The 12,341-nt window shown below is 36.3% G+C and overlaps 1 protein-coding gene across 1 annotated transcript; it reads right to left on the bottom strand.

Moving 5' to 3' along the window:
• Window positions 1–46: 46 nt before the first annotated feature.
• LOC116200699 lies at window positions 47–5,206 on the bottom strand. The gene is made up of 15 exons (XM_031531555.1): window positions 4,689–5,206; window positions 4,525–4,583; window positions 3,267–4,193; window positions 3,078–3,144; window positions 2,923–2,985; window positions 2,735–2,798; window positions 2,562–2,655; window positions 2,397–2,480; window positions 2,235–2,324; window positions 2,101–2,128; window positions 1,439–1,960; window positions 1,305–1,360; window positions 797–906; window positions 634–721; window positions 47–545 (listed from the first exon to the last, which is right to left on the bottom strand). Exons 1-15 carry the CDS (start codon window positions 5,113–5,115, stop codon window positions 240–242), a joined length of 2,985 nt encoding a protein of 994 aa, XP_031387415.1. The 5' UTR covers window positions 5,116–5,206; the 3' UTR covers window positions 47–239.
• Window positions 5,207–12,341: the final 7,135 nt, after the last annotated feature.

Raw genomic sequence — 12,341 nt, forward strand, 5'->3', positions numbered from 1 at the left:
CTAAGAGGAAGCGAGAAAGTTGCTCTATGAGACTTGAACATTATAGTAGATGCGAAGAGAAGTGTCCGACTTCGCCAAATAGCCAGATTGGTCCGACGCGATGTACATTTACATTGGACATGAAAGAATAAGAAACTTACACAAACATGATGTTACATGTACAAAGCTAATAATGGGAATCAATTTCTTATGGGACTTAACTTTTCCAATAAGAGATTGGCTGAGGAGACAAGTTACTGTCAAATTTCAGCCGTCGGTAATAAATTTGTTTTGTATCTATGGATGGGGTGGCTAATTTCGGGTTCCAAAGGATAGTCCCGCCTGAGCAGCTTCTGCTTCCTTAGCTCCTCGTGGCACGGTACAAAGAACTCATGCTTGAGAGCTTCCTCTGCGGTGATTCTCAACCTAGGATTCACCGACAAGCACTTGTCTAGAAGATCGAAGAATGAGCTAGGGACCACCTCGAGGAAGTCCGGTCTCCTTGTGTTTCTCCGGCACCAATCCCGTAAATTCGTGGCCATCAAGTGCTGTGCATCATAGAGGTCCTATCACAATATCATGTAATTTACTATCAGGAGTGACATTAATTACCATAATATATTCACACGGGTAAAAGATTCTAGTTTCGGGTACCACTGGGAATGACAGCTCACGGTTGTGTAGCTTAGCCACTTCCCATAGGTCTTCACTACCCCTTAACTTTGCGATATCCTTAATATTCCTGCAAGGAGACCTGTGAGTTAGCAAATTTCAAATGGGATTAAATGGTTGTAGTCTTAAAGGCAAGTATTCATACTGCTCGGGATCACCCAAGAAGGGCATTTTTCCAATAACAAGATAGAGCAAGGTGACCCCTGCTGACCATACATCGAGCTTAGGACCTTGATGTGGAGATCTGAACAAGACCTGCAGGATAAAATGTGGCAAATAGCTACTTGAGGAATGAAAGATGAGAGCGAATTATTTGACGAAGGACCCTACGTGTTTCTTACACACTCATTGAAGTATAGCTGACACACATCTCCTAATAGTTGTGCTCATACAACCTCTTAACACTCGTATGGAATATTTGCCCCGGGATGATTAAATTAAACTCACTCTGCCTGCGCGTCAGAAGGTTGTTTAGCCACAATTATTAGGAGCAAGCCATTTTAGTGTTGCGTTTGTCTCTCGGGAAAAAGCATCATACGTCTTTAGTAGTGAATGTTCTCGAGGCAGTCATATCCTATGGTGTTGCACGGGTTAATAAAGTGTCAAGCTGGGATAAACCTAGACTTGCGGCTGCCACAATAAGTACTTCTTACCTCGGGGGCTCGAAAGCCTTTGGTTCCAACACAAGGTCCTTCTTTCTTGTGATCCCCTGAGATGAAGTGAAACGTAATCAACTTCACGTATTAAAAAAGATCTTCCAACTACAAGTGCTATACCTAAAAATTACCTTTGCTTGATCTGAAGCCAGCACCACAAACAGGGATGCCAGTTGAATGTACAGGCATTGGAGTGATAATCAGCAGCTTGTCATCGATTTTTGCTGGAGGGGCAGCTATCCTTTTTCTCATAGGGGCTGGAACACTAGATGCTTCGCTATTTGTATGCATTGTTTTCTGCAACAGGCTTATAAGCTCCTTCCTACCTTGTCGTGGCAGAGGTTCCCTCATCCTTTCTGCAGATGCAGTCCTAGTGCTCGTCACATCCCTAGCAGAGGTTACACCCGAGCCTTCTGCACCTTGACTTCTTACTGTGTTCCAACTGCCCACATCATTACCAGCCTTTGTCTGATCCATAGACTTCCTCTTTAAGCTCTTGGCCTCCAAACGCAACTTTGAGACTTTTATTTCATCTTTTCTCACAGCACCTAAGGATCTAACTCCATGGAACTTCATTTTGCTTGGGGATAGAGGTTTAGCATTGGAAAGTGGAAGAGGATCAAAGCTTCCATTGCACCCCAGTTTCAGTTTATCTGTAGAAGCATCCCAAGGTTCCACCATTTATTATGAGCAAAACAAACTTGCGGAACAAAACAGTCAGGTTTGCAAGGTCTAATCCAGGAGCTGCCAGCAATATATATTGGATTATGAAGTAAACCAATGAGCCACTCACTTTTTGTTGCATGCTTCTGATGCAGATCCTGTTGAAAATATTCACGAAAAGGGAAAAAAATTCAAAATCTGCCGTCTACACGAAGTGAATAAACGACAGGGACTAGTGCGCATAAAAGATGAAAGATCACTAACCATGGCAAGGTTAAAATCAATAAGATAGCCCTTATTAGTCTTGTGAGAGAAAAGGAAATTCCCTGGCTTCACATCCCTGTGAACTACCCCCTGCAAAATTAAAGGGCTTATAAATCCAGTGTAAACAGGACATTCGTAGACTGTCACCAGTAAAATTCTGACCTGCTTATGCAGACTTGCAAGTGCTCTGAACAAGCAGTAGGCATACCATTGTAGCTGAAGAATATCTATTTCTTTCTTGAGGACCTGAAATCAAATCGAAGACCATCAGAGCAGATGAAACAGGCCAGAAACTTAGAACGCTGGGCTAGGGAAGACATTTGTTACCTCAGGCCTGTCATGCTCAACGTGCTCCAAAACAAAGCAATCAGCGTTCCCACTCTTGAAACAACCTTCATATTTAATTATGAAGTTTTTGCCCCTGAAGCTCTTGCATATAAATCATCACCATTTTGTTACACTAAATCAAAGCAAGAAGGTAACATTGTCGAAGCCCTTACCCAAATCGTTCTAGCATCTTTAGTTCATTGACAATATGGTGCTCCTGAGCCTTTGCATGAGGATCTGCATTTGCAGAGAATTTTCAGTGAATTACATACATGTAGATGCAATAAACAAAAGGCCAAATGTATTTAGTGTATAAGTCAGGGAATGAGAACGTCATGGCTTATACATTAGTATCACTTACATTTTATGGCAACAATTCTTCCATCTTTTCTTCTATGAGCCCTATAAACAGTGCCATAACCCCCTGCCATGTTTGGTTTGAAAGATGGCTATTAGAAAATACCGATGAGTAAGGAAAGTAGTTACCCATGTTTGTATAACTGAAACATGCAGTACCTGAACCTTCTTCCTCTTCTACCACATAAGATTCCAAGTTCGGCAGTACCTTCACCTGAGCTTGGTCCTACAAAGCACGTACGGCTAATTTGAGACTAAGAGCACAACTTATAAACTAATGAAGCAATCATTGAATTTGTAACAATAGAAATTTTTTTAATATATAGTATATATTGACATGAAGCTCACTTTGGAAGATGCAGCAGCAGAGTTATCCCTTTTTTCTTGACCAGAAATGGCAGTGTTTGCATGCTTTAATTTCCGGTCAGCATTAATCAACTTCTGAGTTCTATTTTGCTGTTTTTCTCGAGGAGCTGAAGCTGCCTTTTTCTGCTCCAAAGATTCGTATAGAGCTCGCATCCTAGAGGAAACTCCAGCCCCATGGACAGCTCTGCTGTTGGCATTCGGTTTGAGCAAAGGCTTTTGTGATGGAGAGCATTCAAGTGCTGGATAATTCTCCTGACCCTCCATGAGTGGAACCACATTGTCATATTTAACCTCATGCTTCTTAGATTCACTTTCACGTTGCCTATCTAATAGAGAGATGTTAGGAAGTGGAGAAGGGTGTTCCACTTCTCTTAAGCTGCTGCCTTGACCTGTACATAATCCTTTCTGTGGTGCTTCTGCAGTTATTCCGTCTTTATTTGTTCCAAGAGCTATAGACTTATTACCATAGGTCATGCACCCTATCTCGTTAAATAGAGCATTCATTTTCTCGGTCGCTACACTAGATGACTCTCCAAAGTTTTCCCTCCCCAAGCAACCCTTCTCTCCCTTATTTTCCTCTGTGCTCAGAACAATATCCTTCAATGCTCCACGGGAAATAATGGGTGCTGAATCGGTGGCCTGATATGCCATCACTGATCGTGAAATTTCCGGAATTGATTGTTCTGAAATTTCTTCAATTTTGCAGGCATTATGCACAACAACTCTCTGCATATTCATTCTTGTTCCATCTTGATATTCCTTGTCCACAGCATCCCTTAATTGCCAGGTTGAGTGTCCGGCAACATTAGCAAACAAGGGCAGCATCTGCATCAGTTCACTTCTCACGCCTAGAAAGTTTCTCTCCAGTCTCTCAGCTGTAATTCCATCTCCACCAATGAGAAAATGTACCTGCATGACCTCAAGTCAATAGCAGTCCACCAGTCTCGACACGGCAAATCATTCAACAATACTCCCATAAGGGAAGCGAGAATGCAGGTTGAGTTAGAACCAAAATCCTCACGATGACAACCAATGCAAGTCGTAGGAGCAACGAATACTAGCAGATTCATATTTGAAGTGCAAAGCACGTTACGAGATACTAAAATCTGGAATGATCTATAATCTTCAAGCACAATCCAAACAATGTATTTGAGACAGACAGAATCATAAGCAACCAAATAGACTGCATATACATAAAGAACGAATAATACGAAATTCAGTTTCTGGATTTTAACACTACCTTCTTACAAGGATCTTGAATTCCTCCAGCCAAACACCAAATCGAGCATTCATCTACACCTGCAGCAAAAGTGCAAATTCATCCGCCATCACAAACAATTCATCGCGTTGTTAATTTCGAAACTGAAACAGTGGAAACTGAAACGGATCCACAGTCAAAACTACCTTCCTCGGGATACAGATTCACTCTCCTCTTCGTGAGCAGCAGGAGATCATCCTCAGACGCGCTCCTCTTCCTCTTCCTGTAGTAGGCCTTCTCGATCCTCAGCGGTCGGGGAGGATCGACTAGATGCGAGTTCGACAGAAGCTGACGGATGGCAATTATGGAGGTCTGAGAGTGCGTAACGCAGTGGCCGCTCCTCAGCTGGATCGGCGAGTAAGGAATTTCGCAGAGGAAGCGGATGAGCTCGGGCGGCGCGGGGAATAGCGTGCAGAGGGAGGCTAGCTCCAGCAGATGGGCAGGGCGGCCCAACGAGAGGAGGAGCGAGAAGAGGTGCCACGCCTTCTGAGACTGGTCGGAGACGGTGAGGGCGTCCGCCTCAGGCGGAGGAAGGGGGATGAGTTGGCCGGAGCCGGTGGGCTGACTTGACATGGCCGATTCAGGACGGTGAGAGTGGGGAGGGAAGACGGAGAGATCTGCAGAAAAGGAAAAATAGATGGGAGAGGAAGAGCGGGGATGAGCGGGAAACCGCACGTGCGAGGTTTGAGATAGGCACATGTGAATTTTCCCGCCATTTGTTTCGCTGGATTTTGTCAGGGTTCATACATGCCGTCGAACGGCATATTTTAGTTTTTTTTTTTTTGTGTGTGAACCATGTTTTAGTTGATAATTTTGATATGAAATAGATTTTCCTATGTCAAAAAATTAATCAAAATTTTGTTTTATTTTTTGAAATATTTCATACAAATGGATCCTGAAATTTTTCTCAGGACAATACAAGTATCCAGACATAACGAATAAAGTCCTACCCTCTTTATTTAATAAAGGGTTAATGACATAAAAAAACACGATCTTTGGTCAAATCCCTATTTTTAGCACAACTTCTTAGAAATCGTATAGAAAAACATAACCTTTTGCTTTAATTTCAAATCTAAAATTACCTTTTGTTTTAGTTCCAAATCTAGCATGATCTTTCAGAAATCGCACAAAAGGCGCAACCTTTTGATTTAGTTTCAAATCTAGCATGACATTTCGTTTTTATTCCAAATCTAGTACGACTTTTTTTGGTGCCACGTGACATAACATGATTGGACAGATGAACATCACATATTTTTATATAATATAAAATTATTCTTAAATTTTTTTTAAAAAAAATGAAGCAAGGGAGGGAGGCAATTGGGCCTACCATCGTCGGCCCCCTCCCTAATTTTCCTCAGTCATGGTCCTTCCCTCTGATATTTTTAGTTTCTAGAATTTTTTTTAAATAAAAATATGTGGGGTCCATTCGTCCAATCGTGTTGTGCCACGTGGCACAAAAAAAAGTCATGCTAGATTTGAAATAAAAATGAAAGGTCGATACTAAATTTGAAACTAAATCAAAATGTCGTGTCTTTTGGCGATTTTCTAAAAGGTCATGTTAGATCTAAATCTAAAATAAGAGGTCATGTCATATTTGAAACTAAAGTAAAAGGTCATAAGGTCATGCTTTTCCGTGTAATTTCTAAAATGTTGTATTTGAAATAGGAATTTGATCAAAGGTCATGCTTTTTTATGTCTTAACCTTTTAATAAATTTCTTAATTTTTTTACATAATTTAGGTATACAAAATTTTTTCTTCCCGAAGAACACCACCTGATATTTGAAAATTTGATGGGTCTGATCAATTTTAATTCTAATGAGATTCGCTTTCCAAGAGATAAAGCTCTCTTGATCATGAATTTTCTCCAGTAATAAGAGTCGCGTGCGATACTTTATTTAAGGGGAATAAATTTCGAATCATTTAAAAATAACTCAAATTGATAAAAAGACTATCTATTTCAATATTTCACCAATTGAAGTAGTATATATCTTTTTATTTGATATTGTTAAAAATGTCTTTATTTTTTCGATGAGATGCAAGGTTATGCTAACCTATTAAATAATATTAATTTCGCTTTGTATTGACTTGCTTGTACAACAAGATGCAAATTAATACCGAACATATGCTGCAAGTACGGTTCATTCATGTAGAATTGGAGGCTTACCAAGAGCCTATTATATTACAATCATGATTTTATATTTAAGAATATCAAAAACTTAATGAAAATTAATAGGAGAAATATTAATTTTTATACGGTATAAAATATTTAGTACAATATTTTGAAAATTTTAGAGCATTTGTTATAAATTAAGAATTCATAATATTTACACATAATTAATTTTATCATTTCTTTTAATTTATATTAACCATTATACAAACTCTTATGATAAACCAAAAAACTGACGAAATTTTTTTACAACTCATAGCATCGCGCGGGTGTAGGCAAATTGATGGGCCTAGGGCCTCTCTGTTTGGGCCTGCATGCCATTATTGAGCCTGTATGCGTATTTTATCTTGGGCCTTCAAGCCTAGTCAGAGTAGGCTGGCCCAAAGGTGAAGGGCTCTTGGTTTTCTAAGCATTAAATAATGTTTGTAATGTATGCAGCATACAAACATTATTGCATATATATTTTGAGGCTATAATTTTTAATTTGATCCCTTAAAATCACGCTAATTTGGCACCAAGTTACATATGCAGCCTGCATTACAAACATAGCATGAAAGGGGAGAAATAATGAAGCTGCTTTCCCTTCTCTCCAGGGCTTCATATGTTTTTTTTTTCCCTTTTTAATGGAAGGGTTCGACATGTTGCTGATATCCTCGTATAATATATATATATATATATATACTAGTAGGATTGCCCGTGCAATGCAAGGGAAAAATAATAAATAAAATCATGCACAATATATATATGATGAAAAACATATATTAATTGCTTCATAGTTAAATTCTATTTCAATTTAATACAATCATTACAAACCATCTAAAAATTTTGACAATTTAATATACTTATTAAAAATAAGTTTTGTATTCTTCGACCGACTCTTATTATGCCATTATATTGATGCATCTTAATCATAATATTGTTGGCTTATTGAAGTTTCATAACTAACAATCCATGTCTAAATACTTTATAGATCGACCTATAAGATTGAATTAACAAGAAATAAGACTCATCTTGTATGTTTTTTCTTAGTTAAGTAAAACGTATTTCGTAATTAAGTTACTGTAGAAGATCAATTAAAGTTTTGTGTATTTGACAAACTACTATTAATATCACTATCACTATTATTATTATTATATTATATTTATTATAATATTTATTTATTATCGTTATTATTATTATTTACTTCACAACTAAGTAAACGTATATATTATTATATTTAACATATATTAGTAATATTTATTATTATTGTAATAATATTTATTATTACATTTATTATTATTATTATTATGTTTATATGTGTGCTCAAGTGTTGAGCTGTGAACGTGGTATATATATGCATATATATAGATAGGTGCATGTGTGTGAATGCTTATATGCATGTATTGTGCATGCATATGAGTGTGTAAGTGTATGAAAAATTCGGGTTGAATTGTTCAACTCGAATAGGTTTGATTAAGTCTAATAATTATTTCTTTCGATCATTAACCGCTAGTACCGTTGATCTCAAAGTTGGTGTAGATATTTATATATCATAATTCCGCTTCCAGTGGCCAGTGTTGCCACAATGGAAGCAGTAGTCATCTTTTGCCACATTAGCTTTGGGCTTTAATGCACCCAAGTCACACTTGGATGCGCCCTTAGCTTTCTTGGTCCCCTAGACCATCAAAATAGACATTCTCTTGTTGATATTTCTGTTCAGTTGTTCTCAACATGCTAAGTAGTTCATGCAATGGTTTATTGAAGTTGTTCATGTTATAGTTCATGACAAACTGACTGTAATTGGCGGACAGCAACTGCAGGATTAAGTCAGTGGTCAACTCTTAACCTAGAGAAAATCTCAGTCGCCCTAGTGTCTCCACATACCCAATTATCTTGAGTACGTGAGAACTTATGGGGCTGCCCTAGATCATCATAGCCTGAAAACGAGCCTTCAATACCTCGAACCTCTCATGTCGAGCCTGCTCTTGATAGAGCTGCCTGAGATATACAATCATATCATACGCCTCCATGTTCTCGTGTTGCTTTTGCAATTCTGGACCCACGGTGAGAAGAATGAGACATCCAACATTCACAGTATCTTCTTAATGCTTCCTGTAAGCATCTTTATCAACTCGAGTATGAAAAACGAAATTCTTTACAAAGTATTTGAAAATTTTGACAATTTAATATCTGTTAAAAATACATGATGTGCTCTTCGACCGACCCTTATTATGCCATTATATTGATGCATCTTATCCATAATATTGTTGGCTTATTCAAGTTCCATAAGTAACAATCCATGTTTAAATACTTTATAAATCCGCATATAAGATTGAATTAACAACATAATTAAGACTCATCTTGTATTTTTTTCTTGGTTAAGTAAAATGAATTTCATAATTAAGTTAATGTAGAAGATTAATTAAAGTTTTTTGTATTTGACAAATTACTACTACTACTACTACTACTACTACTACTATTATTATTATATTAATATTAATATTATATTTATTATTATCATTATTATCACTATTTGCTTCAAAGCTAAATAAACGTATATATTATTATATTAATTTATATTATTATTACCTACTTCATGGTTAAGTAATGCATATATTTACATTAATTTATTTGCAGTTTTTAAAAAATAAAAGAGAAACTCGAGAATATGAAAAATGAACGTGCTCTCCACGAGAACTTTTGAAGTGCTTTCGATTTATACATATACGAGGAGGGTTGCCCACGCATACACAAGAAAATTAATAAATAAAATCATGCACAATATATATATATATATATATATATATGATGGAAAACATATATTAATTGCTTCATAGTTAAATTATACTTCAATTTAATACAATCATTATAAAGCATCTGAAAATTTAGATAATTTAATATCTTTATTAAAAATACATGATAAATTCTTCGACCAACCCTTAGTATGTCATTATATTGATGCATTTTATGCATAATATTATTAGCGTATTCAAGTTTGATAAGTAACAATCCCTATTTAAATAATTTATATATTGGCCTATAATATTGAATGAAGAACAAATATATTATGTTATGTTATGTTATATTATATTATATTATAATTTTATGATATTATTTTATGTATATAGATATTATGATGACTTGCTTCATGGTTAAATAATAACTATATTTGCATTAATTTATTCGCATTTTAAAAAAAAATAAAAGAGTAACTCGATAGCATGAAAAATGAACGTATTTCTGCGAAAACTTTCGAAATGCTTCCGATTTATATATATAAATATACATAGGTATGTATGTTGCTGATATGGCCTTTTGTTGTAACTTGTAAGCAATCAAAATTTGGTAGGGGCCCCCGCTCTCCACTGGTGTGTAAGAAAACCATTATTTCTAACATTCTCTAGCATCTATGGCATACTCCTAACATGCAAATGGTCACACATATTTATAGGACTAAGCATAAAAAAAATTAATTTGATTTTTTCTTCTTATCCACCTGGATGCCAACTAAGCATAACAAAATTTAATTTGAATTTATCTTGTCCATGGAGGTGCAAGCTGGGGTGATCGGTTCCGCGTACCCTGTATTTTTCACGATACCCGGATCCTACCCTGTAAAGTACAAGTTCCAAGATTTTGGATCCGGACCTTACCCTGTTGAATTCTGGAACCGGAACCTGTATTATATCACAGGTTCCGGGTAGCTTATTAGAACCTGTAAAATTTTTTGTCTTGCTAAATAAAATCGAAAATATCACATACATAATTAGTAATAACGCCAAATAGAATATTAATAAAGATTTAGATTAATCCACAACAACAAAAAAATAATATGTTTCATCAATCCATCGACAAAATTAAACATTCATAATACGATCCCACACAAGAAAGTACCTTTGTTCTGATTCATTAAAGGAGACAATAACTTTACTCTTTCATCTTTTTTTTATTATAAATAACCGGGTCCGGGTACCCTGTAGGCAAGAACCGGAACCAGAACCGATTTTCATTGGTTCCTGATTTTAATATCCGGAACCTACCCTATTTTCAATACAAGCTACCTGAACCCTACCCTAACGGGTAGGTTCCAACCGGTTCTGGGTATACCCGGTACCCGTGCACACCCCTAGGTGCAAGACTTCTAAATTGCACTATTTTAACCATGAAATAATAATATCACAATTGCAAATTACTTTCCAACACCCCTCTTAATTTGCAATTCGTGCATTCCTCTGAAACTGCTCAAGCTTTTCCGTTGCGACTGCTTTTGTGAATATATCTGTAAGTTGTTCCTGGTGCTAATAAACTCGAGTTGAATTTCGCCTCGTTGCACTTGATTTTTGATAAAGTGATCTCACAGCTCAATATGATTGGTCCTGCTGTGAAACACCGGATTCTTGGTCATAAAAATTGTAGACATATTATCGCAATAAATTATTGTTAGACCTTCTTGTGTCTGCTATAAATATGATAGTACTCTTCGTAGCCAAATTGCTTCACATGTTGCATCCGTTGATGCAATGTACTCTGCTTTTGGCAGAAGAAATTGACACGATTTTTTGCTTTCTCAAAATGATACTCAGGGATACTTGTGAATTTTCCTTCCTGCTCTTTCATTTACATTTGAGCAACATATACCTGTGTTGGGGTGGACAAAGGGGATCAAGATAATTAATTTACAACAAATCAAGGAAAGAATATCAAGCTATAAATGACAATTATCTTTCCTTGATATTAATTGCAGTATTAGCTTCGGATTTGTTGGGACAGCTCTTATTGGTAGGTCGCCCAGCAGAAATCTCGAGCTGTGATTGTGAGGGCTGTGATTCCTCAATACTCACCCAGAAACCGAGCTACAGGTAGAAAGAAAGACCGAATTTGGTGCGCAGTCGAACACAAACCTGTCGTTGTGAAGGTTTTGTAAAGATATCTGCAACTTGAGAGGTTGATGGAACGTATCAGGTGATAACATGACCAAAAGCAACCTTCTCTCGAACAAAGTGATAATCTATTTCAATGTGTTTTATTTGAGCATGAAAAATGGGATTAGCTGTGAGGTGAATAGCAGAGACAATATCTGAGAAAAGCATGGAGGGCTGGTTCTGAGAAACACCAATATCCCGCAAAACAACAAAAACCCAAGTCATCTCTGTTGTAGCTGAAGCTAGAGCCCGATACTCAGCCTCAGCTGTAGAACAGTTGTAGAACAGGATGCAGTAGACTGCTTCTTGGCACTCCAACTAACAAAATTCCAGTCAAGAAAAGCACAATAACCTGTGGTAAATCGCCTAGTGTCCTTGTATCCTGCCCAATAAATACTATTTGTAAAGAAATTATAAATTATAAATTTGATAATTTATTAAATGCAAAAATTTAATAGAATATTGAAAGAAAATAAATATATGAAAAACTATTTTAATATAATCTGCAATTTTATTTTAAAATAAATAGTAATATATAGGTAAAAAAATTAAATCTTAGGATTTAAATAAATAAAACATATTGTTTTTAAAAATTTCATCAAATATATATATCTATCAACATATATAATTTATACTCCCATGCAATTAATATGGATAAATATTGAAAATATTCAACTTTAGGATTTAATAAATGAATATAGTCAATTATTTTTAAAAATTTCATCATATC

This window comes from Punica granatum, chromosome 1, assembly GCF_007655135.1.
Source record: "Punica granatum isolate Tunisia-2019 chromosome 1, ASM765513v2, whole genome shotgun sequence".
In the NCBI taxonomy this organism is placed as follows: Eukaryota; Viridiplantae; Streptophyta; class Magnoliopsida; order Myrtales; family Lythraceae; genus Punica; species Punica granatum.